Genomic DNA, 24777 nt, shown 5'->3' with positions numbered 1-24777 from the left:
CCACAGCAGAACCTGAAAGTCCAGACTTTGAGGCGTCACCTCTGGGGAAAACCTCTTCTGGTGCCAAGTTTGCCTGAAACTCCCTGACGGCTCTGTGCCCCTCGGAGCTGGATGGCGCTGGGCAGGTGGCTCTTCCCACCAGCCCACGAGGTTAATGAACCTCCTTACTCTGGTTCTGCTCCCACCTTCTCACCTCCACCTAGTTCGCAAGATCTGCAAACCTAGGTGTGTCTGGCACATGGGAGGCACTAAAAGAATGAAGAAAAGTCTTTGCTATGATAGAGAAGCCTCAGGTTTCCTCCAAGTCTGCTCAGCTGCATAGTTATCTGGGCAAGAACTCCTCAGAACCTGGAGCCATCTCCCCTCCACACTGTAAAGAAGAAAAGCCGGTTCTTGGGTGACGGAGTTAACCTGGAGGCCCGGCACCCACTCCTAGGAGTATGACAGCTGGTTCCTCGGGAGCCCCGATGCTGCTATTGCTCCAACAGGAAGGCTGGAGGGACGCTTCCTCCCCACATCTCATTTCCGAGGCTTCACTCTTTCCCCAAATGGCAATGTCTCCTTGCACTTCGGGCTAGTTTTCGGTAATCACTGTTTCCAGTTGGCTCAATTAGGTTTAATTACCCTCTCACTGCTTCAGAAGCTCAGGCCCTGAAGAGGTTGTCCTACTGGGATTTTAAGCACCTGGAGGAGCCAAAGCACAGAGCATGTGAGGAGTTGCCCCTGGGATGGGTTGAACCAGGAAGGAAAACACCGAGAGTGACGTGCTGTAGGAGCAGGGGTGGTTAGCCCTACTGCCACGGAGATGACTAGGGCAATAGGTACGTGTGAGGGAGAGGGCAAGGGCAAGGGCCAGCTAAAGTACGTGCGTTACAAACAAACCGAAAATCCAAGTGCTGAGGGGCAGAGGGGAAATCCTGTTCTGGAGTAGCCCAGTGCCCTAAGCTCCTGTTCAGACAACTGTGCCAGTGGGCAGACCAGTGCCCTCGGCTCTCCTAGTTCTTTCCACTTGGGATACCAGATTCAGCTCCCGGGGCCGGGGCTCAACTCCACCCAAATATTGGCTACCTGGGCTTGGGCAACAAAGGACTAGCCCAGTGGTCGGCAAACTCATTAGTCAACAGAGCCAAACATCAACAGTACAACGATTGAAATTTCTTTTGAGAGCCAGATTTTTTAAACTTAAACTATATAGGTAGGTACATTGTTATTAACTTAATTAGGGTACTCCTAAGGCTTAGGAAGAGCCACACTCAAGGGGCCAAAGAGCCGCATGTGGCTCGCGAGCCGCAGTTTGCCAACCACGGGGCTAGCCACTCCTCAGTCAAGGTGAGATCTTGCAAAAGAAACAGGATCATAAAGACTCTCGTTGTGAACTAGCAAGTGGAAAGTCATTGCTCGTCTGTTCCATCATGTGCTAGGCTGCTGAGGCTTGGGAAAGGGGCAGGGCCTACAGCCCATTCCAAACAGCATAACTCCTTTAGGCAAATAAAAACAGAAAACCTTAGTGCCAACAACTCTGTCCCCAGCAGAGCCCTGGCTCACTCTTCCCACCTTTCCCTGGCATGTGCATGAATGGCTGACGGGCAGGGCTTATCCTGGGGTGATGCTCATTTGAGGAAGTGGGGAAAGAGCTTAGGTCAGACATAGCTAGCGTAACATTTGTAACCTAACAGGTGCTCATTAAACCTTAGTTGCCACTGAAGTGTGTGAGAAAGTGGTAGGGATGTGTTAAGAGCTAAAGGATGAGTTAGTCCATAATCCAGGGCTTCAGAACAAGACACATTTAGAACAAGGGCTGGTTTTATTTTCTGACAATGTTTTTTATATAAAACAAAGATAAAACATATCTCAACCCTACAATCTGCCGCATGCCTTGTCTCTACAAGATGCATGCTAGACCGTAAGACTAAGTAGCAAAGAGTCTTTAGGAGCACGTGGTCGGGAGAAATAGAAAAAGCAGATCTCAGGGAAGCCAGGGCAAGCCCAAAGCTGAGATACACTCCTGACACTAGAGCAGTCCTTGTCTCTTCAGATCCTCATATGTCTTCTTATTCACAACATTCCCACTGGAGTCTTCATACTCTTCCTAAAAAAGAAGGGGTAACTGTTAGCTAGGCCTCCTGGGAGAAACGTTTGGAACCAGTGTCTGGTTACCCAAGCTCACCCTGGCCGGGTTCCATGGCATTCATCTAAGACAGCCCTTCTCAACTGGGGTTTGGGAAGAGAATCAAGCCTCACGGCCTGAAGGCATCCACTCCGTGTAATGAACTAACTTCTCTCCTGGGATCTAGAATGGTACCTCTCGTGACCCATCCTGGGCACACATGAGAAAGTCGTTCATTCGAATCACTTCCTGTGTTTAAGATGAGGAACCCTGGTTGAGAAAGGCTGACCTAAGACAACAGTTCAAACAGTTCCCAAGAACCCTAGGTTTCTGCCCGAGGCCACTGCAGTCAGGAAGGGTGAAAGGGAGGCCACACAGGCTGCGCTTCCCCACTTCCAGAGCAGTTCTGTGTTATTCTATCTTATATATAGGAATTCTACGTTACACTGTGGAAAGAGCGTTTGTTACTAAAAAAGCAAATATTGAAAACCATTGACCTAGGGCAGGACATACACTGGGCACTCCTGCTTGCCACTTCAAAATTTCAGGAGATCCCCCACTTCCCTGTCATACAATCTTTCAGGTGTTATTGAAGGAGATGCTGGTGGTGAAAAAAAATTTTCAGTGGGAGAATACAACCGATCTTAAGACACAGATTTGAAGTCTGACGCATTAAAAAAAAAAGTCTCATGTACTTAATATCACAAATAAATTAGGCTTACATGTCTAGAGCCAATTTATAGATATTGTCATATATCTATAAATTCAGATTCACTCTGTACTGCAGTGAATCAGGGACCATTTTTCTAAAAGAAGTATGAATAAAGGACACCCTTTTTCATCCGTGTTGGGAGGTGTTTAAAAAGACTCTGATACTGTGTCACATCCTTCTTTAATTCTTTTTTTTTTTTATTGATTTCAGAGAGGAAGAGAGAGGGATAGAAAACATCAATGATGGGAGAGAATCATTGATTGGCTGCCTTTTACACGCCCCACACTGGGGATTGAGCCCGAATCACAGGCATGTGCCCTTGACCGAAATTGAACTCGGGACCTTTCAGTCCGAAGGCCGATGCTCTAGCCACTGAACCAAACTGGCTAGGACTTAAGTATTTTTTTAAATTGATTTTAGGAGAGAGGAAGGGAGGAGGAGAGAGAGAAATAGAAACATTGATGAGAGAGAAACACTGATTGGCTGCCTCCTGCACAGCCCCACCCGAACATGTGCCCTGACCAGGAATCGAAGCTGCCACTTCTTGGTGCAAGAGTCGACACTCAACCACTGAACCACACCAGCGGGGCCCGGGGACCATTGTCCCCTCTACCTGGTGATGCGGGGGGGCTCTATCATTTAATGCTGTTCCTGTTGGTACATTAGCACCCACCTCAGTGTCAGGCTGCCATCGTTCTGATGCCTTCTGCAGTTTCAGCTTGGCCCACACTGCAGGGGAGAAAAGGGAAGACTGAGTATTCACTGGTTACACAGTGTTACAACCTTCCCCCTGTTCCCTCCCCCACATTAGGTTTCCCCTGGATGACTCTGCTCTTGAAGCTTTTGCTTGCCCCAAACTAGAATTTTGGTTCTGGACCACCTGTACACACCTCCATTGCAAATTGACTATCATCTTTGCTTTCCTGTAAAAGAAACATTGAATCAAATAAATCAAAGACCTCTTAGAATAACAGATACTCTCGAACAAAGAAGTAAATGTGGTACAACCTATGGGAATTATTGGCGAAAGTGACCTTACTGTCTTAAAGTTCATGATGAACAGTGGTGAGCTGCAAGAATGTTTAAAATATGCAACACCTGACTATTTAGTCAGGGGCACTGACCTCTTCTCCCTCAGACTGTAAAATAAAAAAAGGACAACAGCCAACACAACAATAGCTGTCTGGTGTGAATGAATCAAAATTATACCTATTTTTATTTTGTCAGATCAGCAAAAAAATACAATTGATTTTTGTTTTGCCATAGAATTAGTTTATGTGTGCCATAAGATGAAAAAGGTTGAAAATCACTGTCACAGAAGAAAAAGGGAACACCAGATGTTATCGAATATGTTTACTTAAAGTCTGGTGAATATATTTCAAAGACTTTAGAGGGAAAAATAAAAGGTGAAGTATCATGTCAAAGAGTCTGACAGATAAGATGGTTCAACAAAACTAGAGACATTAAAAGAAGAATTCTGACGGTTCAATAACAAATTATCCCAATGAAGACAAAAAGGGGGAAGACATCTACAGAAGCCATCACAGCTTCAGAGGGAGTGATCACATGTACACAACGGGACAGATACAAAACCAGAGAAAGAACTACTTAAATCTCTAAGAACGGTGCCAGAAAGGTGTACTCTCAAGACAAAGCGCTACGTGGAACAGAGAGGACAGGTCTGCTGCCAGAAGGGAAAACGATAAAATATTAATAGATGAAGATGAGAAGGCACTTATTAACTTCCCATATGCTTCCACATTTTCCATCACGTAGGACAATCTCTAAACTTGACAAGATTACAAGAAATATCCCAGAGAAAGTTGAAGCCAAGATGGGTTAAAGATATCGTAACTGAGACAATACACGAGGAAGTGTTTAGCTCTGGCCTAGCATATAGATGCTCAAGTAATCATCTTTTCCTTCCTAGCTAATGGCTTTAAGTTAGCTGAAGTCTTCAGGCCCTGAAAATATGCGGGGCCCTGTCACAGTCTTTAACATTCAAGAATCCAACCCAGAGTGGTTCTAAAATACTGGAGATTGGAAATATTGTCATAATTATCTTAAAGGAAAAAATGGATGTAGGAAACTGCGGACCAGTTAAGAGGGATCTGAAAACAATTAGAAAAGAATGGGATCGCCTCCGGGCATGGAGGATTTAAACAGCCCCAGAGATTGGAGAAAAGGTGAGCTGACTAGCAGCTGAGTAGAGTGACATGTACACTTGAGAATGAGTGCCTGAAATTTACCAAAGCTGAGTGATGAAATTCATTTCTTCTCGATCTAACCAGCTGAAAGTGAAAACACGACAGATGAGAGATAAACTACAAGAACACGGCCTGCAAGGAAGATGCCAGTGGCAGTAAAAGCTCCCACTGCCAGACAAACAGGAAGCCGAATAGGTCCCTGGGTGCTGTAACACATTCCCTGACGTGCGTCCCTTCGCTTTCTCCAAAAGGTGTTTTGCTGCTGTGTTTCCGTGTATCTGATCTGTCCCTCAGAAATAAGCTTCCTGAAACCAGTACTATTTTTTCCTTCCTATCAGGGGTGCTTAACATATTTAAATCAATTCAGGAAAATATACATATGCCCATTCACTCAAAATCTTGCATATAGCATTCAGAGACCTGGGTTAAAAGCCCTGTTTTATACTCAGCATAGGACTCTTCTCAAGAGAGAAAGAGTCAGTACTGCTGACCCTCACACACGCAGCAGCGTATGACTGTTGTAGCTGTCACATATCCACCAGCTGCCCTTCGGCCTGGAAACACGAGGGGGGTGGGCCAGTGATTGTAGGAGTGGCCACTTGGTCTGGCTTAGGAAAGAACAAAGTTTACTTACACGAGACAGCATCTTCAATCTGTGTCACATTAGCGAAGTGGGCCGTGTTCGGGATGCCCAGACACCTCATGCCATGAGCATGACGCCATTCCTGGGAGAGAACAAACGGACAATGTGAAGTGCAAACAGCTGAACACAGAGCACTCATTCCACTCACCTCATCCGCCCTAACCTGACCCTTACAAAAGACTTCACCTAAAGGCTGCATTTTTTAGGTTCATGTTTGTAAACAGCTGGCTACAACTGACAAGAGGCAGATACGGCAAAGCAGCATTGCACTGTTTACCTCACTGGGCTGGCTTATGAAATCTAAATCCCAGATCCTGTAGTCTTTCAGACAAAACCTGTGTCAAGACCACAGAAAAACATCACAACTCTAGTCACTTCACATGCAAGCCCCACCATCAGTATGACTGAGGGTTCCTGGGAGCAGGTCAGTGCTCCCTTATAAGTAAAGGAGACTGTTTATCAGGTATAAGCAAGGATAGAAAGAGAGCAGGGAGAGAGGCTGACGCAATGAGTTTTGGCTCAGGGATGCCAATTCCAATTCGTTGGAAGTGGAGTTGAGAAAAATTGAGACTACTCAGGGGCTCAGCAGAAAAAACCCAGGACCAATTAGCAATACGTATATCTGAAGGAGGGAGGGAGTTCACACAAATGTGCCTCCTTGGTCTCGCAAGTCTTTTCCATTCTGTAAAATTTCCTTCCAAGTACTAAGGTGTGAAGACCGAAACAAAACAAGGGTGAATCCACTTACTGGAGTACCACCCAGATAATGCCTTGTCTCAAGAATAGCTTGATAAATATCATCCCTTTCTCAAGAATAGCTTGATAAATATCATCCCTTTAGTTTTTTGTTTCAAAAGGCAAAGGCCCATTTAAGACTCAAAGAAGGAGCCCTGTCTCTCCCTTCTTCTCTCTCCCAAAATCAATAAAAACAAAACAAAACAAAAAAACCAAAACACCAAAACATATCCTAGGGCAGTGGTTCTCAACCTTCCTAATGCCGTGACCCTTTAATACAGTTCCTCATGTTGTGGGGACCCCCAATTTCATTGTTACAAATTGAACATAATTAAAGCACAGTGATTGATCACAAAAACAATATGTAATTATATATGTGTTTTCCGATGGTCTTAGGCGACCCTGTGAAGGGGTCGTTCGACCCCCAAAGGGGTTGTGACCCACAGGTTGAGAATCGCTGTCCTAGGGTGAGGATAAAAAAAAAAAAAAGAGACTCGAAGAAGGCAGTCAGCCCCTTCCTTGGTCCTATTAGCAATGGGGTAGAGAAACGACTAAGGAGTCAGAGATTGACCTAAGACAGAATTCCCCACAAATGGTCTCGGGTGTCATACAGGGTAGCCCTGGCACCACAGGCCGGACTTTGGACCCAATCCCCCGTGATTCTCTAAGCTGTGACCCTCTCAGGCCGCTCCTGTCCTCTTCGCTAAGACTCAGGTTTTGTACTTCTGTTTCCAGGAGACATGACTCTGAATCCCTTACAGCAAAGTGCCGCTGGAAGGCCTTGGGGCCTCGGTAGGTGTAGTTGCCACAGATCTCACAGTTGTAGTTGATGTTTAGGCCGTGGAGTTTGTACAACCAGTAGGGGATGGGCTGAAAGAAACGGGAGAAGAAACAGTCTTAGGAGCGTCTGCGTCTGCTTCCAACATGGGGGATGGGGAGAAGGATGGTCGTGCTGGGACTTACTTTGCCGTCCCAGCCCAGGGGCAGGTTTTTGGGGTTGTAAATGATCTCGTTCTCTTCATCTTCACTTTCACTCTCACTGATCTGCTCTTCCTCTTCTTCTTCTCGCTCTTCTCCTGTCCTTGCCTGTTTGCGTTGGACATTTTCATGAGTGAGATGTCGCTGTTCCTAAGTCAGGTCCATAAATGAAAAGGGAAGTCAGAGAAAAGTAGTGAAAAACAAGAAGGCAAACTTCCTCTTTTCCCGCAACCCTTGCTGACCCCTCGCTTCCTAGGACAAGGTTTTCTTTCTTGTAGAATAAAGGGAAACTTCTGCCTGTGTGTCGCAGCTCCTACCAGCAGGCCTTCCCTGATCACAAAGAAAAAGTCAAAGGTTCTGTGTCACTTGCCTAAATTACTCACCAGAGGCCACAGACTACCACAGAACGACAAAACAAAGTCCCTCAACTCTTTCCTGAGCCAGTCCTTTTCCCCCCTTCCCTCTGGTAACGCCCTCACTAAGATGAGAAGCCTCTAACTTGCCCTGAGCCTCTCCTCATTCCAGTCCAGCATCCATTCTGTTCCCAGATTTATCGGCTTAAAATAACCAACCTAATGGTACACTCAGCACAAAGAACTTTTACTGGATTTCTACTGTTTAAAGGAAAAAGTCCAAATTTCTAAAATAACTCACCAAATTTTTCATGCTTACCATTTCCTCTACCTGAAATATTTTTCCTCCTTCTACTTAGAAAACTCAATCTCAATATGTTACAGCATATCTCATTTATCTGTCTCTCACAAAGTGGGTATTTCAACAAGGGCAGAAGGCTGTGTCATACTCACTACTGCACCCAAAGATTCAACACAATGTCTGAAAACCAACAGATGTGAATAAATGGTGATACTGATAAAAATCATATCAGGACTTAGAGATGGACTACTGGAAACCAGTTTCTCTGGAATTCCAAAGAGAATGGCGCCACCTTCTGACAGAGAAAGCAAAATGCTCTCAAAGGAGGGAGGATGTAGTGGATACACCTTATGTCAAGGACACAAATTAGCCTCCCAGTCATCCTCAGAGGACTGGCAACTTGAATGGCTGCCAACATAGCAACGCCCAAGTTCACTGTGGAAAACACAACTGTCCCCAGTGTCCAATGTCTGGCTAGCCTCCTTTTAGTGAAAGCAGCTGTAATAGAGGGAACCAACAGGTGACCCTAGATTTGAAGCTATTATGTGTGGTCCTCAAATAGCAGAATGAAAACATCCATGGCAACTGACAAAGACACATAAACAAGCTATCTGAGTCAGAGCCAATCACTCAATGCACCATGTGAGCATCTGTAAAGGGAAAGGCTCTGAGAGCAGAAAGCAGACACTGGCAGACAGGCTGGTCTACTGCAGGGACACTGGCCATCTTCTCTGGATGAGTGCTGCCCTTCCTTCCACCTTCTAGCCCTGAAAGAAAACAATTTTCCTCCGACTCCTCCCTCTTCTTTCTGAGATAAGCATCCCGGCCAGGTGAGGCCCATGGTCGGCAAACTGCAGCTTGAGAGCCACATGTGGCTCTTTGGCCCCTTGAGTGTGGCTCTTCCTAAGCCATAGGAGTACCCTAATTAAGTTAATAACAATGTACCTACCTATATAGTTTAAGTTTAAAAAATTTGGCTCTCAAAAGAAATTTCAATCGTTGTACTGTTGATATTTGGCTCTGTTGACTAATGAGTTTGCCGACCACTGGGTTAGGCCTTTTTCCACTCCAACTAACCTCCAGCTCCTTCTTGAAAGAATATTCAAGGGACAGCTTACAGACAGACAGCTTTGTACCAGCTCCAATGAGTTTCTCACAATCGTGTAAACATGTAATGCCTCTTCATAGTCATTAGCCTTTCTCTTACTTGCCTTTTGAGTGTCTACCTCTTGGGTTACCCCCTGGGTATAATCTGGAGCTCAGGTGAAGAATCCGCACCACTCTGAACACTATACTGAGAGGGGAGTCTGTTCTCTCTGTCCAGCCTCATGGGCATTGGGCAGGCTTGGGAGTATCACCTAACAACAGACACCTAGGAACAGAGTAGGACCTCACCAAAGGGCCAAGTCCCCTGAGAGAACTCTATTTTCTGCTGAACTAGTTTAACACCTACCCCTCCTCCTTCAATCCTAGGAAAAAATCCTATCAGTTCATATTTCTCCTACTCCCATACCTTGTAGCATTTACAGCCCTCACCAGAGTCAGTTACTCACCCCAAGAATCTCCACGTATTCGTAGATCTGGGCTTCCAGGAAAGCAATGTCTTTGTTCCTCTCAGTATCTCTAACAACAAAAAACAAGCTGTATCACTCAAGGGTTCTTTTAACCAGTGCCTTGTTCTCTGTACCTGAGAGCATTTATTTGACAGGTGCATTAAAATCATAAACACACAAGAAATGAGCTGTGAAAGCAAATGCTCTGTTCAGCTCAGGACGCGCTGACAGAAGTCCTGAGGTTATTTCTGGAAATGCATGGAAGCTTCCTTTGGCCTCATTCCAGAAAGTGGAGGACATACCTGGATGTTTAAATTTCCATCATTATAATCTACAAAGGAAATGCGGTACAGAAAGCGAGCTCCAGAACAGGCAGATTTGGGCCCAAATCCTGACGCTGCTACTTAGTCACTTTTCTGAGTTATGAACTGTAAAAATAATTAGGATGACAAGTACTTTTCAGCGTTGTTGTGTGAGTTAGAAAATAAAATAAAAAATACCCTGTATAAGCATGTGGCTCAAGAACAGATTCAACTGTCATTGAAAAATAGACTTGGGCCTGGAGGTATGGCTCAGTGGCTGAGTATCGACCTATGAACCAGGCAGGAGGCCATGGTTCGATTCCCGGTCAGGGCACATGCCTGGGTTGCAGGCTTGATCCCCAGTAGGGGGCATGCTGAAAGCAGCTGATCAATGATTCTCTCTCATCATTGATGTTTCTATCTCTCTCAAGTCAATAAAAACATATCTTTAAAAAAAAGAAAAATATACTTAGGAAAATATTTTTTGAACCTATCCATAGGCTATTAATGTAAAAAAAAAAAAAGGTACCTAGAGCAATTTCAACATGAGAGACGTCACCACTTGCCCACCTGAGTACAAACTGTGCCCGGTTTATAACAGTGACAGCACTTTCTGCCGTCAGCAGAGAAAAGGAGCAGAATGGACCTCTAAGGATCAGTAAGGGTGGTAAGCAGGCTTCATGGAAATAACATCTTAAACTGTAAGCAGAGGTGCTACCCCAGCCACTCACCGCTTGGTGCCCTTTGACTTGGGGTTTTTGGCGAACAGGGAGGTGTCCAGCGCCTCCAGGGACTTCCCTTTGGTGCTGAATAGCCTCTGGGCTCGCTCCTCTAGGGTCCTAAGGAGACAGGAGAAAGGATTCCAGGATTACTTTATCATACAGACCTGCTTATTTCTGTAGTTGGGAGGGAGGCGGGGTGAGAGGGAAAATGGTATCAGAGCCATGCAGAAGTTCGTGCAAACACAGTAAACGGGACAGTTATGAAGGAAAAACCAGTTTCTTACCCGCCACACTTCAGGCCTAAAGCTAAGAGTGCAGATTTCAATCTGTCCAGACCCAGGGAGGCCAACTCCTACATAAAAAAGAGACAAGTTACAATTTTATTTAAATAGAGTTTGATAAACAACAAATGCTCACACTTAAGTCTTAGGAGGCTGGTGGTATGGCTATTCCCAAAGCTGTGGCAACACCATACATTCCACAGTAAGCTCACCCTCTCCAAAGGATGGACTCTGGTCAAGTTCACAAATAACCACGCTTGGCAGTGTTCCATTACCTCCACTACAGCTGAACAGAGCCTGAATGATTATTTCAGTTTTCAAAATACTTAGTTGTAAGTTTTTTTTCCCCTTTCCCTTTTTCCATATTCTTTTAGATGCCTGGTCCCAGGAACTGGTCTTTTTCTCTTTTTTTGTTGTTAATCCTCACCTGAGGATATATTTTTCCATTAATTTCTTTAGAGAGAGTGGAAGGGAGGAGGAGATACACACAGAGAGAAACATCGATGTGAGAGAGACATAACAATTGATTCCCTTCTGCATGCACCCCAACCGGGGCCAGGGATCGAGCCTGCAACTGAGGTATGTGCCCTTGACCAGAATCGAACCAGAGACCCTTCAGGCACATGCCTACGCTCTAACCACTGAGCACTGGCTAGTGTGGAACTGGTGTCTTACCATAGTAAGTCCATGGCATTAAAAACAGGAAATGGAGTGGTCCCTTGGAGAAGGGAACAGGCAAGACCAGTACACTGGCTAAGGAAAACATACCTCCCAGGAGGAAAAAGCAGAGAGGTCAAGATGGGCTCCAGCATGTGTCAGGGCACTGCTTGTCTCTTTCTGGCAAGAAGAACAACACAATGTTTAAGATCGAGGTTTACAATGAAGGCAAGGGAGCCAGCTAAATTACCAGGTGCCAGGTGGCCCTGTTCTTATATATATCCTATGTAATAAAATCATAATATGCAAATCGACTGAACAGCTAAACAGCGGAACAACCATCCGGAGGACCATCCGGGACCAAGCTATGACACCCACTGGTGCCAGGCCAGCCAAGGCAGGTGCAATGCAATTGGTCAGGGGCCCAGCCATCACCCCGTGATCGCCCCGAAGAGGGAGGCCCAGGCCACCAACCATGGGCTGTGGCGGGTGGGTGGGGCCTCCCTCTAGGAGGGAAGCACAGGTCCCAGGTGACAGAGGGAAGTTGGTGCTGGCAGCCGGGGGAAGAAAGGCCTACTTTTGCACGAATTTTGTGCATCGGGCCTCTAATGTATGAATTAAGAATCAAATCCTACAAGAGCAGAGCAAAAACAAAAAAACAACAGACAGCACATTCTCTTCCTGAGAGTTCAGAAAAACTCAAGTTTATCCCCAGGATTTGTGAAAATACGTAGTAGAGATTTCTAGCACATAATTTATCTGTTCTTGGTCAGCAGGAATGGATAAATACAGCAGTAATGACATGGTTGATGAAAATCCTGAGCCTAGCCAATGGCAAGTGGACCCTGAGCAATCTCATTCCAAAGTACACAGAGAAAACCTAGCCCAGTGGGCAGAACTTGTCATGGTCACCACTGACCCTGAGGGGTCAGCCCTGAAGCAGAGGCTCAGAATTAAAGTACAACAGTTCTCTGGCATGTCCTCCACCCACACCCCACTGATGCTCACCGGCCACCCGGGAAAGGTACCGTTCTCCCACTTCTTCTCAAAGTCATTTTGAATCTTCCCAAAAAGTTCATTCTGATCTTGGAGGGGCTTCACTCTATCTGTGTAATCCTGAAGGTACTCAAGCAGCATCTCCAAGTATCTACAGACGAACAGCAATACAGAAAAGCAAAGAGGGTTTCCATTTTTGATATATTGTTATACCCTGTAAAATATGCTTATATTTTTAAAATACTCCTACGTTTTAAAATGAGCTTACAATTGACTTTTTTTCCTATCATGTCATCTTGATTCTGACCTCTCCTATCTTCTTTTATTTTTATAACTTAATTCCAAACACTAAAGTCTAAACTCACACATAAAAGACTTCAAGTAAAAAAATTTTTATTTAATTTACTTCAGGTAAAAATAAAATGTTATCACTAACCAGAGGTATAACACAAACAAAAGTTAACATCTATACATCAGACCCAAGCACTTCACTTCAGTCACAATCTGAGAAAGTTTAATTTTTCCCAGTAAACTCCAAAGACAGAGGCAAAATTAAGAACAGTGTGGGTATAAGACTGCAGATATGCTCATAGACACATTGTTCCAGAACCAGAATATTACAAAGGCTTAAAAACCAGGTCCTTCAAAATCCTTATCCTTTAATAAACCTGAGTCATTCACGAAGGCCTTTCAGGCGACAATTCTTCACATCAAATAATCTAATCAAATCCAGTAGAGGCCTAGAAGCTAGTAATGCTTACCTCTTGTACTCTGCATTCTTCCTTTCTTTAGGAATGTCAAATAACTGGTCAAAGATAGACAGGTATGTGATATAATCCAGCTTCTGGAAAAGAGAAGTGACCAGAGCTTCCGTTAGTTTTTTCCACCAAGTTAAAGTATAACCTCCAATAAATGAAATTAAAATAACAAGGCCTGGCTCATTTTAGTCTTTTTCTGTTCTATCACTGAATTCCTACACTAATTGGGGAGAACAGCAGACACAATTAATGCTGCAAATTAAACATTAAGTTAATAAACAGCAAACTAAAAGAAATCTTCTTGTTGAACACATACATGCCAGGCACTTGGTTAAATACTAATACCCACTATATCCTAAAATAAGGTCCTGGAAGGTGCCATTTATTCACTCATTCAATCACTTATTGGGCATCTTGGACCAAGTTCATGGATACATATGAGAACAAGACAGACATGAAGCCTGTCCTCACGGAGCTTAAAGTTTAGCCACTGGACTTTGGGGACATTTCCTCACAACTCCAAGAGGAACTTACACACTTCCTCGAGGCCTTTCTGAGACTGTCACCTTAAATCGCATCCCTTGTGCTAAGTTATTTTTGTAATGTCTTTTAAAAAAGACATTGTATAGCCCTTTGCTGGTGAGATTGTTTTGAATCTTCCCTGCACCATGTATTATATGTGCCTAACACAGTAATGTGAGCTTTCTAAAAATTTTTATTTTTACAAATCAAAATATGCTTGTATTAATAAAATACTATGCTTATTGTATTCACTGTAGAAACCTGACATTTTGCATACTGTTTCTTTTCTTTATCCTCACTGGAGGATTTTTTTCCATTGATTTTTAGAGAGAGTGAGAGGGAGGGAGAGAAAGAGAGAAACATCAATGTGAGAGAGACGCATCGATTGGTTGCCTCCCAAACATGCCCCAACCGGGGCCAGGGATCCAACCTGCAACCGAGGTACATGCCCTAGACCAGAAATTGAACCCGAGACCCTTTGGTCTGCGGACCAACGCTTTAACCACTGAGCCCAGAAGGCCAGGGCTTTGAATAGTTTGTCTAAGAAAAAACCCCCACATTACCTCTTTAATATTTCTCTAACAGTTACAAAACACAAGGAAGACACCAATTGCTGTACGTCTAGGAGCCCAGCCCAGCGTCCTGACTCCCCCCTGAGAATCAGAACCACTTTCTCCTCTCCTGGGTCTTACCTCAGAGGCCTTCAGGTTAATGTACTTGAGGTAACAGTCATGGAGATCCAGATAACGCCCGTATCCCTCTTCATCTGTGAACTCCACCAAATCTGAAAGAATCAGAGATACCAATGATTCAACACTAAAAGACCATTTTCTTGGACTTGGCTTTTCAAATGGACTGCTAGCTCCTTGTTCCATGAAGCAGCCCTTCACCCAAAGGTCCTCCCTAGGCTCACAAAGTAAACAGGCCTCAGTTTTCCTGGTCTACTTCCAGTGAATCAGAGCTGGGCTGGCACAAAATTGAATGTTTTGTCCAAGGCCAATTTAGTAGGTCAAGTTAGAGAAACCAGCATAGAGAAAGCCAGTAAGAGAACCTGGCTACAAATTTCTCCAGGGCCCTGTTTTCTAGGGCTCTGAGGGCAAACAGCTCTGTCATGAACGTATACTTCTGCTAGTGCTGGATAGGAAATTAAATCCTACTTACTTTGTGCTTCTTCACTTGGATTCTCTCGAGCCTTCAGGAGCTCCTCAAATTCCACTGACATGGGCACGCAGATCTGATGAAAACAAAGACAAGTGCGCAGATGGATTTTTCAACATAAAAGTTGCAGTATCACAAAGATGGGCTGTACAGAATGTGGGACTTCTGACACTTTATTTGGTCTTGATTTTCCGTTAAGAGCCTACTACTGTTTTCCATTTCCATTTTCTTTTTTTGTATTGTTTGACTAAATATTGCTAAAGTAACACGTGCTCACAAAAACTCAAATAATACAAAAACACAAAATGAAAAATCCAAGTCCCCCTTTAATAATCCTACAAATAAATAGCTACTGTTAACAGACCAGTTTTAATGCCAGCCATTAATGCTGCACATTAGAATCATCTAAAAGAGTGTTAAAAAAAAAATCCTGATTGATGCATTGAAACCAATTAAATCAGAAAGTACCGATACCTGTATGCAGGAATCAGTACTCTTTAAAAAATCTGATTTCAGAGAGGAAGAGAGAGGGGGAGAGAGATAGAAATATCAATGACGACAGAGAATAGAATCATTGATCGGCTGCCTCCTGCACACCCAACACTGGGGATTGAGCCCACAATCCAGCATGTGCCCTGACTGAGAACTGAACCTATGCTCAACCACTAAGCCATGCTGGCCGGGAGGTATCGATACTTTTTAAAGATTCCCAGGTGATTCAAACATGCAGAAAAATTTGGAAACCACTGCTTGGTATCAAATACACAAGGTGGGACAAAAGTAGGTTTATAGTTGTGAGCATATGATTACTTATTATTATATTATTTTCCATATGAAAAACTACAGTACTGCCGAAACCGGTTTGGCTCAGTGGATAGAGCGTCGGCCTGCGGACTGAAAGGTCCCAGGTTCGATTCCGGTCAAGGGCATGTACCTGGGTTGCAGGCACATCCCCAGTGGGAGATGTGCAGGAGGCAGCTGATCGATGTTTCTCTCTCATCGATGTTTCTAACTCTCTATCTCTCTCCCTTCTTCTCTGTAAAAAATCAATAAAATATATATTAAAAAAAAAAAAAAAAAGAAAAAAGAAAAAAAAAAGAAAAACTACAGTACTACTTTTGCCCCACCCTGTGTTTGTACAAGCACATACATACCAGCCAGTGTAAGGTTATTTTATTTTTCACATAAACTTATTTTTTCCTACTTAGTATATCTTGAGCATCTTCCCAATCATTTACATAACCATTTATTCATTGCCTTTCTACCAGAGCTGGAATATGGTTGACACACAAGAATGGTACTCATGTCTTCTCTTTTGGTAAGCAAGACTTTACACTCTACCCTCTAAGGGAGGTGGGGAGACATATGTAGGGGTGTAAGAGTACCTTCATCCAGCCTTTGTGTTAATTAGATCCCAGGTACGCAGATTTCAAGACAGTTAAGAGCACAAGCAATTGGGGGGGGGGGGGGAGTAATACCCATGAAAGATTAAAATGGGAAGAGGAGGACCGGGCAGGAAAAACCTAGATCATGATACCTAGACCATGAAATCTTCAGCAACCCAATGGGGAACTCTGGAACAAAGATTACTCGTAAAAAGAGTCTCATATTGGGTAGAAAGCCAGGCTGTATTACCCCCACTGTGTTTAGTCACTGGCTGGGGACTGCCCCAAGAACAGAATGGATTTGGCTTAAAGCTGAGGGGGATCTTAAAACAACTGGATTTGTAGGATATTCTCTACACACCCTGCAGCTAAACAGTAGGTTCTTTTTAAGGAACATCTAAGTGGCACATCTCCATTTTCCTTACAACTTTTCTATAATAGGCTCTTAGGCAGGTTTGGAGAAAATACTTTTTAAGGCCGTACCTCATTTGGGTGCTTCCGGTGGAATTCTTTTATTTGCTTGAGTCTATTATAGAATTCAGCAAATTCATTGGGTCCTGAAATGGCATTAAGCTCCTCCTTGCGTAACCTGCAATTTCAGAAAAAATCCAGAGAACATATAGCATAGAATCAGTCCTTTAACCATGGCTCCTATGGAGCACTACCTCCTGGACTGGCTGTGATGGTCACTTACCCATCCTTATCGTCATACAAATCCCTCAGGTTCCCACTGACTTCCATATACCTCTGAAAGACAAACACAAACCCATCAGGATGAGGCGCTCTGGATAACTATAGAGCTAAGCAACCAAGAAGGGCTCTCTAGTCAAAGTCCAGGGAAACCTTGAGATACGGTATTCTGGTGCCTGTGCTTTCTCGTACTTTTAATAAATAGCTCTGATTCCCGGTTAGTTTTAAAAGCAGGTTAATTTAAGGGGTAGCAGAGAGTTTCTATTATTTACATGCAACTGATGCTTAACTTTCCCTAAGAGAGTCATAACAGAGAGCCACATGCTAAACAGCAGTTCCCACCTAAGCCCTCAAAGACAAAAGGGTGAACCAAGATGATCTTCACTTCTTCAGGAAGCTTGACTGAGGAGTACACAGGCTAAAACATCACACAGCTTCCTGTAGATTCAAACTCAGGATGGAACAGGTACATAGCCCCTTCTCTAAAACTTTTGGAACCAGATCTGTTTCAGAATTTGGAATTTTTAGGTTCGGAAAGGTACCATATATTATGCAATATCCCTGGTGGAATGTGGAACAAATATTAATAGTTCTGCAGTAAAACTTATGCATTATTTACCACGTGGGATAAAGGCCATAATAAAGACCATATTTACTACATGGGATAAAGTTCATGTCACGTGTTGCCACCAAATATTTACCAAAGCAAACAAACAAAAAGCGTTTTCAGAGTATTTTGGATTTGGGAATTTAGATACGGGACTAGAGACTTGTAACATCAATTACCTCCTAAAAATCCAGAAACTCTGATTAGGTCTTTTATTCCTTTCTGAACAGATTTCAAACGTACGCAAGAGAGCATAGTAAAATAAACCTCCATGTACCTATCACTCAGCTTTAACGAGCATCAACATTTTGCTTCGTTTTCTAAAAGTAATAAATTGAACTATTTTCTAGGCAAATGCAGGCAATGTAGCAAAAATACTTCCAAGTGGTGCGTTCTCTTTCGGAGAGACGAGAGAGTCCCTTCTGTGCCTGAGCCATCGGCTACTCAGAACTATTCTTTGCACATCCATGGGCTACAGGACATAAGAAGGGGTGTCTTTCCGAGCCATGAAGAACGAATGAGCTCCCCATTCAGAGAAGCGAGGGAGGGCAGCTCAGCACCCTCAAGCTTAGCAGCCGCGTGGACATCTCCAGGCCCCCACCGCGCACCCCGCCTTCTCTCCCTCCCTCCCCCAGCTCATTCAAACCCGAACGGAAGCGGACAGCGGGGCACTCACGTCTTGCATGGCCCGTGTGCGGTGGTCGGAATTGATCTGGTCCCGGAGCTGAAGAAAGACACGGGCGCCGTTAGTCGGGGTCCTGGAGCAGGAAAGGCCGCCCGAGGGCGGAGCTTACCCGCTTAGGTCTGAGCGGCTAAACCAGCGGCCCCGGGGCGCGGGGCCCGGGATGAAGTTACCCAGGCGGGACCTCGGAGGGAGCCCCCGAGGAGGCGGGGGCGGGCGAGTCTGAGGGTCACGGAAAGCTCTCAGGGGGTACCCCGAGGACGCGGCCCACCGCAGAGGGAGTCCCTGCCCAGGCCCACTCACCGTGGACTTCTTCGTGAGCATCTCTTTGGCCATGACGTCCATGAGCCGTTCCTTCTCCTCATGATAGCGCCGCTGCTGCTCCAAAATTGTCTCCATCCTTTCTCCGCCGCCGAAACTCCACTCAGACCACCGACAGGGCCGGAAACAACCGCTGCCGCCTGGCGCGCCCGCGTCCCCACGCTGCGCGTCCCGCTGCACCAGAGTTCCGCGCTGCCGGAAGTGCCTCGGGGACTGGAGGGAAAGTGAACACCGCAAGGAGACCGAGATGGCAGCAATGCCCCCTGCTGGCGGGGGGTGTGGTGGAGGATGGCGATGGTTTGCAGGTGCCTCTAGGGGGCGTATAGAAATCCAGGAACCAAGGGGCACTCTGTGTGGACGGAGGAGTAGCCGCCGAGCACGGACGGGAATCCGAAGGCTGGAACGCAAGTCCCTAGCTCTCAGTGTGACTTCTGCCAACATTTTCCCCGTCTCTGGACCTCAGTGTCCTTGTCAGTAAAATGGGGATGATAGTGTTTTTATGTTGTTTCTTTTGTGAACGAAAAGAGGGTCCTATAATAAAACCGACAAGTCCAGTGACTAAATGTAACCTCACAGAGTGATCTGATCATGAATTCCTAACTGGGTAGGTCATGGTGAGTAGTCATGCCACAGGCATATAACCTCTTTTCTTTGTCTTTGTCCTCACTCAAGGAGTGAAGATATTTTTTCATTGATTCTAGAGAGAGTGGAGGGGAGGGGGGCAGGAAGGAAGAGGGAAGGGAGAAAGAGAGAGAGAAACATTGATGTTACAGAGACACATGGATTGGTTGCCTCCCACTCATGGGACCTGCAACCCAGGTACATGCCCTTGACCCCTTGACTGGGACTGGAACCTGACCCTCTGGTGCACAGGCCAATGTTCTAACCACTGAGAAATGCTGGCCAGGACGGCATATAACATTTAAAAAATGCTTTTATTGATTTCAGAGAGGAAGGGAGAGGGAGAGAGAAACAGAAACATCAATGAGGAGAGAGAATCATTGATTGGCTGCCTCCTGCACGCACCACACTGGGGATCGGAATCGAGCTGAATTGAACTGCAACCTCCTGGTTCATAGGTCAATGCTCACCTCTCCCTTCTTTTCTGAAGTCAATAAAAGTATATTTTTTTAAAAAAGTGTTTAAGTCCATTGTTCTTATGCCTCTATGTAAATACACCTTTGAAATACCAGCGCAATCCTCTTTTTCAGACCCCTCTTGGCCAGCAAATATTCAAGGACTATGGGATTGTCCAGCACCACTCGAGCAAGGGAATCTAGTGACTTCTGTTGGGCAGCAAGAGTCTTAGTCACTTCAGCTATTTGTCCGATGGTGGTGGACAGATTCCTAGTTATATTCTTGTTGACATATATTCTGGCACTAGGGACTAGCATGCTGAGTATACTTTGTCTTATTTTGTCATCATTACAGGCCACCATTTCCCTTTTGGGCTTCATGATCTGCCTTTGGTCCTGTGGAAATAGTTCTTTGTTAAAAGAACTTATGGAAAGGCTGGGGTTCTTATGAATAGACTAAAGGTCCAGGTTCCTCAGCCCGGCCTGCACCCTCTCCTAATACAGGACAGCTGGCTCCTAACCTCTTGCCTGCCTGCCTGCCTGCCTGATCGCCCCTAACCACTCACCTGCCTACCTGATCGCCCCTAACCACCTCTGCCTCAGCCCCCACTGTGGCGGCTTCATCTGGAAGGACGTCCAGAAGGTCGTTTGGCTATCCGGTCTAATTAGCATATTACGCTTTTATTATTATAGATAAAACATTCACAAGTTGCTCCAACAGGCAACTGCCCAAACATTGATGTGCCATCCTTTAGTTGGGGTATCTTCTCCAATACCAAAAATAAGATGAACCAGGGAGGTGCATAAACACCCTCCCCCCCCCCCACACACACACACTCTTGAGGATTCTCCTTTATGGATTCATTCATAAATATGACCGAGAATTTTTCCAACCAAAGGTGAAACTGTTTGCATGTTTTTCAAAATCCAACAGGTTTGTATCCAGTTGAAGCAACAAGTTTACATCATTTGGTTATATCTTTCTTTTTAAATTTGTCACGTAGACAGTTAGAGATCAAGTAAGGAAGAGACTGGGGGCATATTTAAATTTAAATTCAGTGGAGATGACAGGGACAATGAATAATAACAAGCAGGGGGCAGATGTCTCTGTTTTTTTAATACTCTACCTGAAAGGTGAAGTTGGATATAGGTTAATCTGGGAAGACAGTGACATTGGGAACCGTATTAAACTTGGTAACTGGAGCAACAAGTGGCAGGTATTTGTCTTTAATTGATTTAGGGTTTGGGTGACATCCAGTAATCAGTGAAAACTTCCTCCCTTAGCAGAACTCTCAGAGAGTTTTAGTAAAATATTATTTTTCCGAGGAGAGAGAGAGAGAAATGAGGGAGAGAGAAAGAAAAGGAAGAACAATTGGGTTTGTTATCATGTTGATAATCTTCTCTAAAATAAAGGGTAGCCTTATAAGCAAAGACCAACAAGAGACAAAGAAATTTAAGTGAAGAATCTCTGTAGGAACTGGTGTGATGCAGACCTGGTCCATTTTCTTGGGAATGGTTGTTTACTTCAGCTGTTGTCTTCTCATCCTGTTGCCTGGATTTTGGTCAGAGTTTGTTTCAGTGAAGGGCTGGGAAGCCCCATTTCGCTGCAGGGTCTGGGATCTTGGTTAAATGAGAAACGAGTCCATGAGTCAACGCCACAGAATTTAGTAATAGATTGGTCTAAAGGACCTGATAAGGTCCTGTCCAGCTGGGACTGGAGCGAGTCTGCGTTGGTGTCTTTTCCAGGAGACAAAACGCCCGGGCCTGAGGACATTCCTTGTCTCCCAGGAGCCACTGTTATGTTGTAGGGTGTTGATAAGCTCCCTGCAGTAATGTAGATCTCCTTTGGTAAGTACCGGTTGGTGCAGTTCTTCATCTAGGTGCATAGCATGACCTGTGATCATCTCAAAGGCAAAAATTTATGTTTTCCAGTGGGGGTAGAATGAAAGTTAAGGGGGGTTCAGGAAGGCCTTGGGCCATGACAGACTACATGCCATGCAAATTTCTGCCAACAGAGTATTTATTTTTCCATTGGTTTGTTCTACCAATCCAGAGGATTGAGGATGATAAGAAAATGGAAATGCTGATAGATATGCCAAATTTTACAAACATTTGAACAATCTGTCCTATAAAATGAGTTCCTCTATTACTATTAAGATCTTGAGGGATTCCTGAAGTTAGAATTTTTAAAAAAATATTTTTTATTGATTTCAGAGAGGAAGGGAGACAGAGAGAGATAGAAACATCACTGATGAGAATCATCGATTGGCTGCCTCCTGCACCTTCCCCCTACCCCCGCCTGCAACCCTCCCTCCTCCTCCCAGGATGAAGCCTGCAACCGAACCATGACCCTGACATCCTAGTTCATAGGTCAATGCTCAATCACTGAGCCATGCTGATTGGACAGAACAAGCCAGGGCCATGGTCAGGGAAAGCCTCAGCCCCATGTGAACACACACAGATCATGACTAGCACATATGTATAACCGTATGAGAAGGGGAAGTTGGATAACATCTATTTGCCATCCTCTAAAGGACCCATTAGTAATGGAACAAGGCATGTGACAGTTTCCCAGGGTGATATTTTGGACAAATTTTGCCCATCTTATATGTCTGGTGGGCAATAGTGGGTGATGGGTCCCATTAATATTGTTTTCTTCATTGGATCATGTTCTCAGTGTTTCAAGGACTAAATCATGGATGAAGTTTAAAACCTCCTTTTGGAGATTGTTGGGGAGGACAGGGCGGTTAGTAGGGCCTATCAATACGCATCAAGAAGAATCAAAGGAATAGCCTTGCTTAATCCATTTCCCCTCTCCATCCTCCAGAGAAAAGGCATGAGGTTTAGCTAGGCTTTGGTATAGGTGAGGAAATGGAGGGAGGGTAGGAGTAGATGAGGTTTCTATAGGCAGGGTTGTTGTTATCTCCTGTGAAATAGCCAATTTCAATTCCTTGCACTTCAGGGTAGAAGAATGTCCCTGAATGTTAATAACAAAAAAAGGCTCTGAAAGTCAGTAGGGCATCTGGGAGTGCCAGGACATAGTTTGTTTTTAATTTTCTGTCCAGATGTGGTAGGGAAACCTACCAGCATGGCAAAGTCATGGGTTACTCCAAGAGCATATCTTCTGTCAGTGTAGATATTGACAGTTTTATCTTTGGCTAATGAGCGTGCCTTAGTAAGGGCATGTAGTTCTTCCCATTGGGCAGGTTTGCCTCAAGTAGAGGGCTGGATTCTAGGATTGTATTGAGGGAGACAATGGCATATGTAGCTCTGTAATTGCCTTTGGGTCCCCTTAAATCAGATCCGTTGGTGAACCATTCATAGTCTACACTGGGAAGTGAGGTTTCGTATATATCCAGTTGTGGGGCAAGGAGTTGGTCAATCAATGTAATACAGTCACGGGGGATGTTATTGTCTGGAAAAGAAAGTAGGGTACAGGAGAAAGTAAGTTGCTTAGAGTGATAGTAAGGTGGGGTGAAGACAGAGGAGGACTTTATATTTGGCTAGATGACTAGCAGAAGGATTCTGAGTATGAAAAGAATTAAGGAGAGTTTTAACAGAGTGTGGAACATACACAGTAAGAAGAGATCACCATCTTTTCAGTAGCCTTATAAGGGTGGAAACAGAGACAACTGCCTTAAGGCAAGGGGGAAGTCCTTGAACAACTGGATCTAATTGCTGACTAGAATATCCTATAGGCCTATTTTACCTCCCCTCCCCCCATGATATTGAGTAAGAACCCCTAAACTCTAGAGCATTCTCTTCGGGGTCATGAATGAAGAGGTGAAAAGGGAGGTTATAATTTGGATGTTCTAAGGCAGTGATGGCGAACCTATGACATGCGTGTCAGAGGTGACACGCGAACTCATGTTTTGGTTGATTTTTCTTTGTTAAATGGCATTTAAATATATAAAATAAATATCAAAAATATAAGTCTTTGTTTTACTATGGTTGCAAATATCAAAAAATGTCTATATGTGACACGGCACCAGAGTGAAGTTAGGGTTTTTCAAAATGCTGACACGCCGAGCTCAAAAGGTTCACCATCACTGCTCTAAGGTCTGAGCTAAGGTAAGCTTTGTTTTTATTCTTTCAAACGATTGTTACGCCCAGTGGTGTGGCTCAGGGTTGAGTGTTGCCCCATGAACCAGGAGGCCACGGTTCAATTCCTGTTCAGGGCACATGCCTGGGTTTTGGACTTGATCTCCAGTAGAGGATGTGCAGCCGATCAATGATTCTCTCTCATCATTGATGTTTCTCTCTCTCCCTCTCCCTTCCTCTTTCTGAAATAAATAAAAACATATTTTTAAAAAAGGATTGATAGACATCAGAGGTCCATTGTAGGGGGTCAGAAGGGAATTCTTGAGTAGGTCATAAGTGGTTGGGACAGTAAGAAAAAATTAAGAAGTCAGTCTGACAATAACCTGCAAGTTCTGAGAATCCCTAAAGCTGTCTTTTGAGGAAGGGAGTTTAAAATGCCATGTAGGCTTGATGGGTCAAGATTTAATCCTTCTGGAGTTAGGAGGTATCCTGAGAAAGTAACAGAAATTTGACAAAATTGCAGTTTCTCTTTAGAAATCTTATGTCCTTTGGAAGCTAGATTACGCAGTAAATGGAGGCTGTTAGTGAGGCCAGCCTCTGTAGAGGGAGAACATAAGAGTAAATCATCGATGTATTGGAGCAAAGAGGACCCACATAGGAAGGAAATGGTGGCTATACTGGCCTTAAGGATTTGGGGGAAATAAGCCAGGCTTTCTCTGAATCTTTGGGAAAGAACAGTCCAAGTAAATGGTTGGCCTTTCTGCAGAGGTCATAGCCAAAAAATAACAGCTTTCAGAGGGAACATTAGAGAACAGGGTATGGGTGTTGGAAATCATGGACTGTCAGGGAATGACTATGTTATTTATGGCTGAGGTCTTGAACAAATTTCCATCCTTTTCCATTGGGTTTGCAGATGGATAAGATGGGGGTATTACAAGGGCTGGCCCTAGGGAAGATTAGGTATCTATAATAATAAAGGCATAATATGCT

General features: G+C 44.4%; 1 protein-coding gene across 2 annotated transcripts; it reads right to left on the bottom strand.

Annotated features, from left to right (window-relative positions):
• Positions 1-1785: 1785 nt before the first annotated feature.
• On the bottom strand, positions 1786-18854 carry SF3A3 (splicing factor 3a subunit 3). 2 transcript variants are annotated; one of them, XM_006099129.3, is made up of 17 exons: positions 18653-18854; positions 18344-18391; positions 17065-17117; positions 16854-16959; positions 14989-15061; positions 14520-14611; positions 13309-13391; positions 12560-12698; positions 11663-11731; positions 10898-10965; positions 10623-10730; positions 9590-9659; positions 7368-7532; positions 7164-7274; positions 5661-5751; positions 3493-3548; positions 1786-2089 (listed from the first exon to the last, which is right to left on the bottom strand). In XM_006099129.3, the coding sequence occupies exons 1-17, from the start codon at positions 18746-18748 to the stop codon at positions 2012-2014; spliced, it is 1506 nt and encodes a 501-aa protein (XP_006099191.1). In that variant the 5' UTR covers positions 18749-18854; the 3' UTR covers positions 1786-2011. The 2 variants fall into 2 exon arrangements, with proteins under 2 accessions (XP_006099191.1, XP_014320160.1); XM_014464674.2 differs by lacking the exon at positions 11663-11731.
• Positions 18855-24777: the final 5923 nt, after the last annotated feature.

The sequence above is a fragment of the Myotis lucifugus genome, unplaced genomic scaffold (genome assembly GCF_000147115.1).
Source record: "Myotis lucifugus unplaced genomic scaffold, Myoluc2.0 scaffold_260, whole genome shotgun sequence".
NCBI classification, from domain to species: domain Eukaryota; kingdom Metazoa; phylum Chordata; class Mammalia; order Chiroptera; family Vespertilionidae; genus Myotis; species Myotis lucifugus.
The sequence above is the reverse complement of the archived record's forward strand: the minus strand, read 5'-3'. Positions and strand labels throughout refer to the sequence as shown.

Bases quoted from the DNA above. Each gene is read 5' to 3' on its own strand.
- SF3A3 (XM_006099129.3), bottom strand. From the start codon at position 18,748: ATGGAGACAATTTTGGAGCAGCAGCGGCGCTATCATGAGGAGAAGGAA. The intron at 17,118-18,343 runs GTGAGTGCCCCG...TTTGTCTTTCAG, and splicing joins GCACACGGGCCATGCAAGAC to AGGTATATGGAAGTCAGTGG. The intron at 3,549-5,660 runs GTAAGTAAACTT...TCTCCCCTGCAG, and splicing joins GATTGAAGATGCTGTCTCGT to TGTGGGCCAAGCTGAAACTG.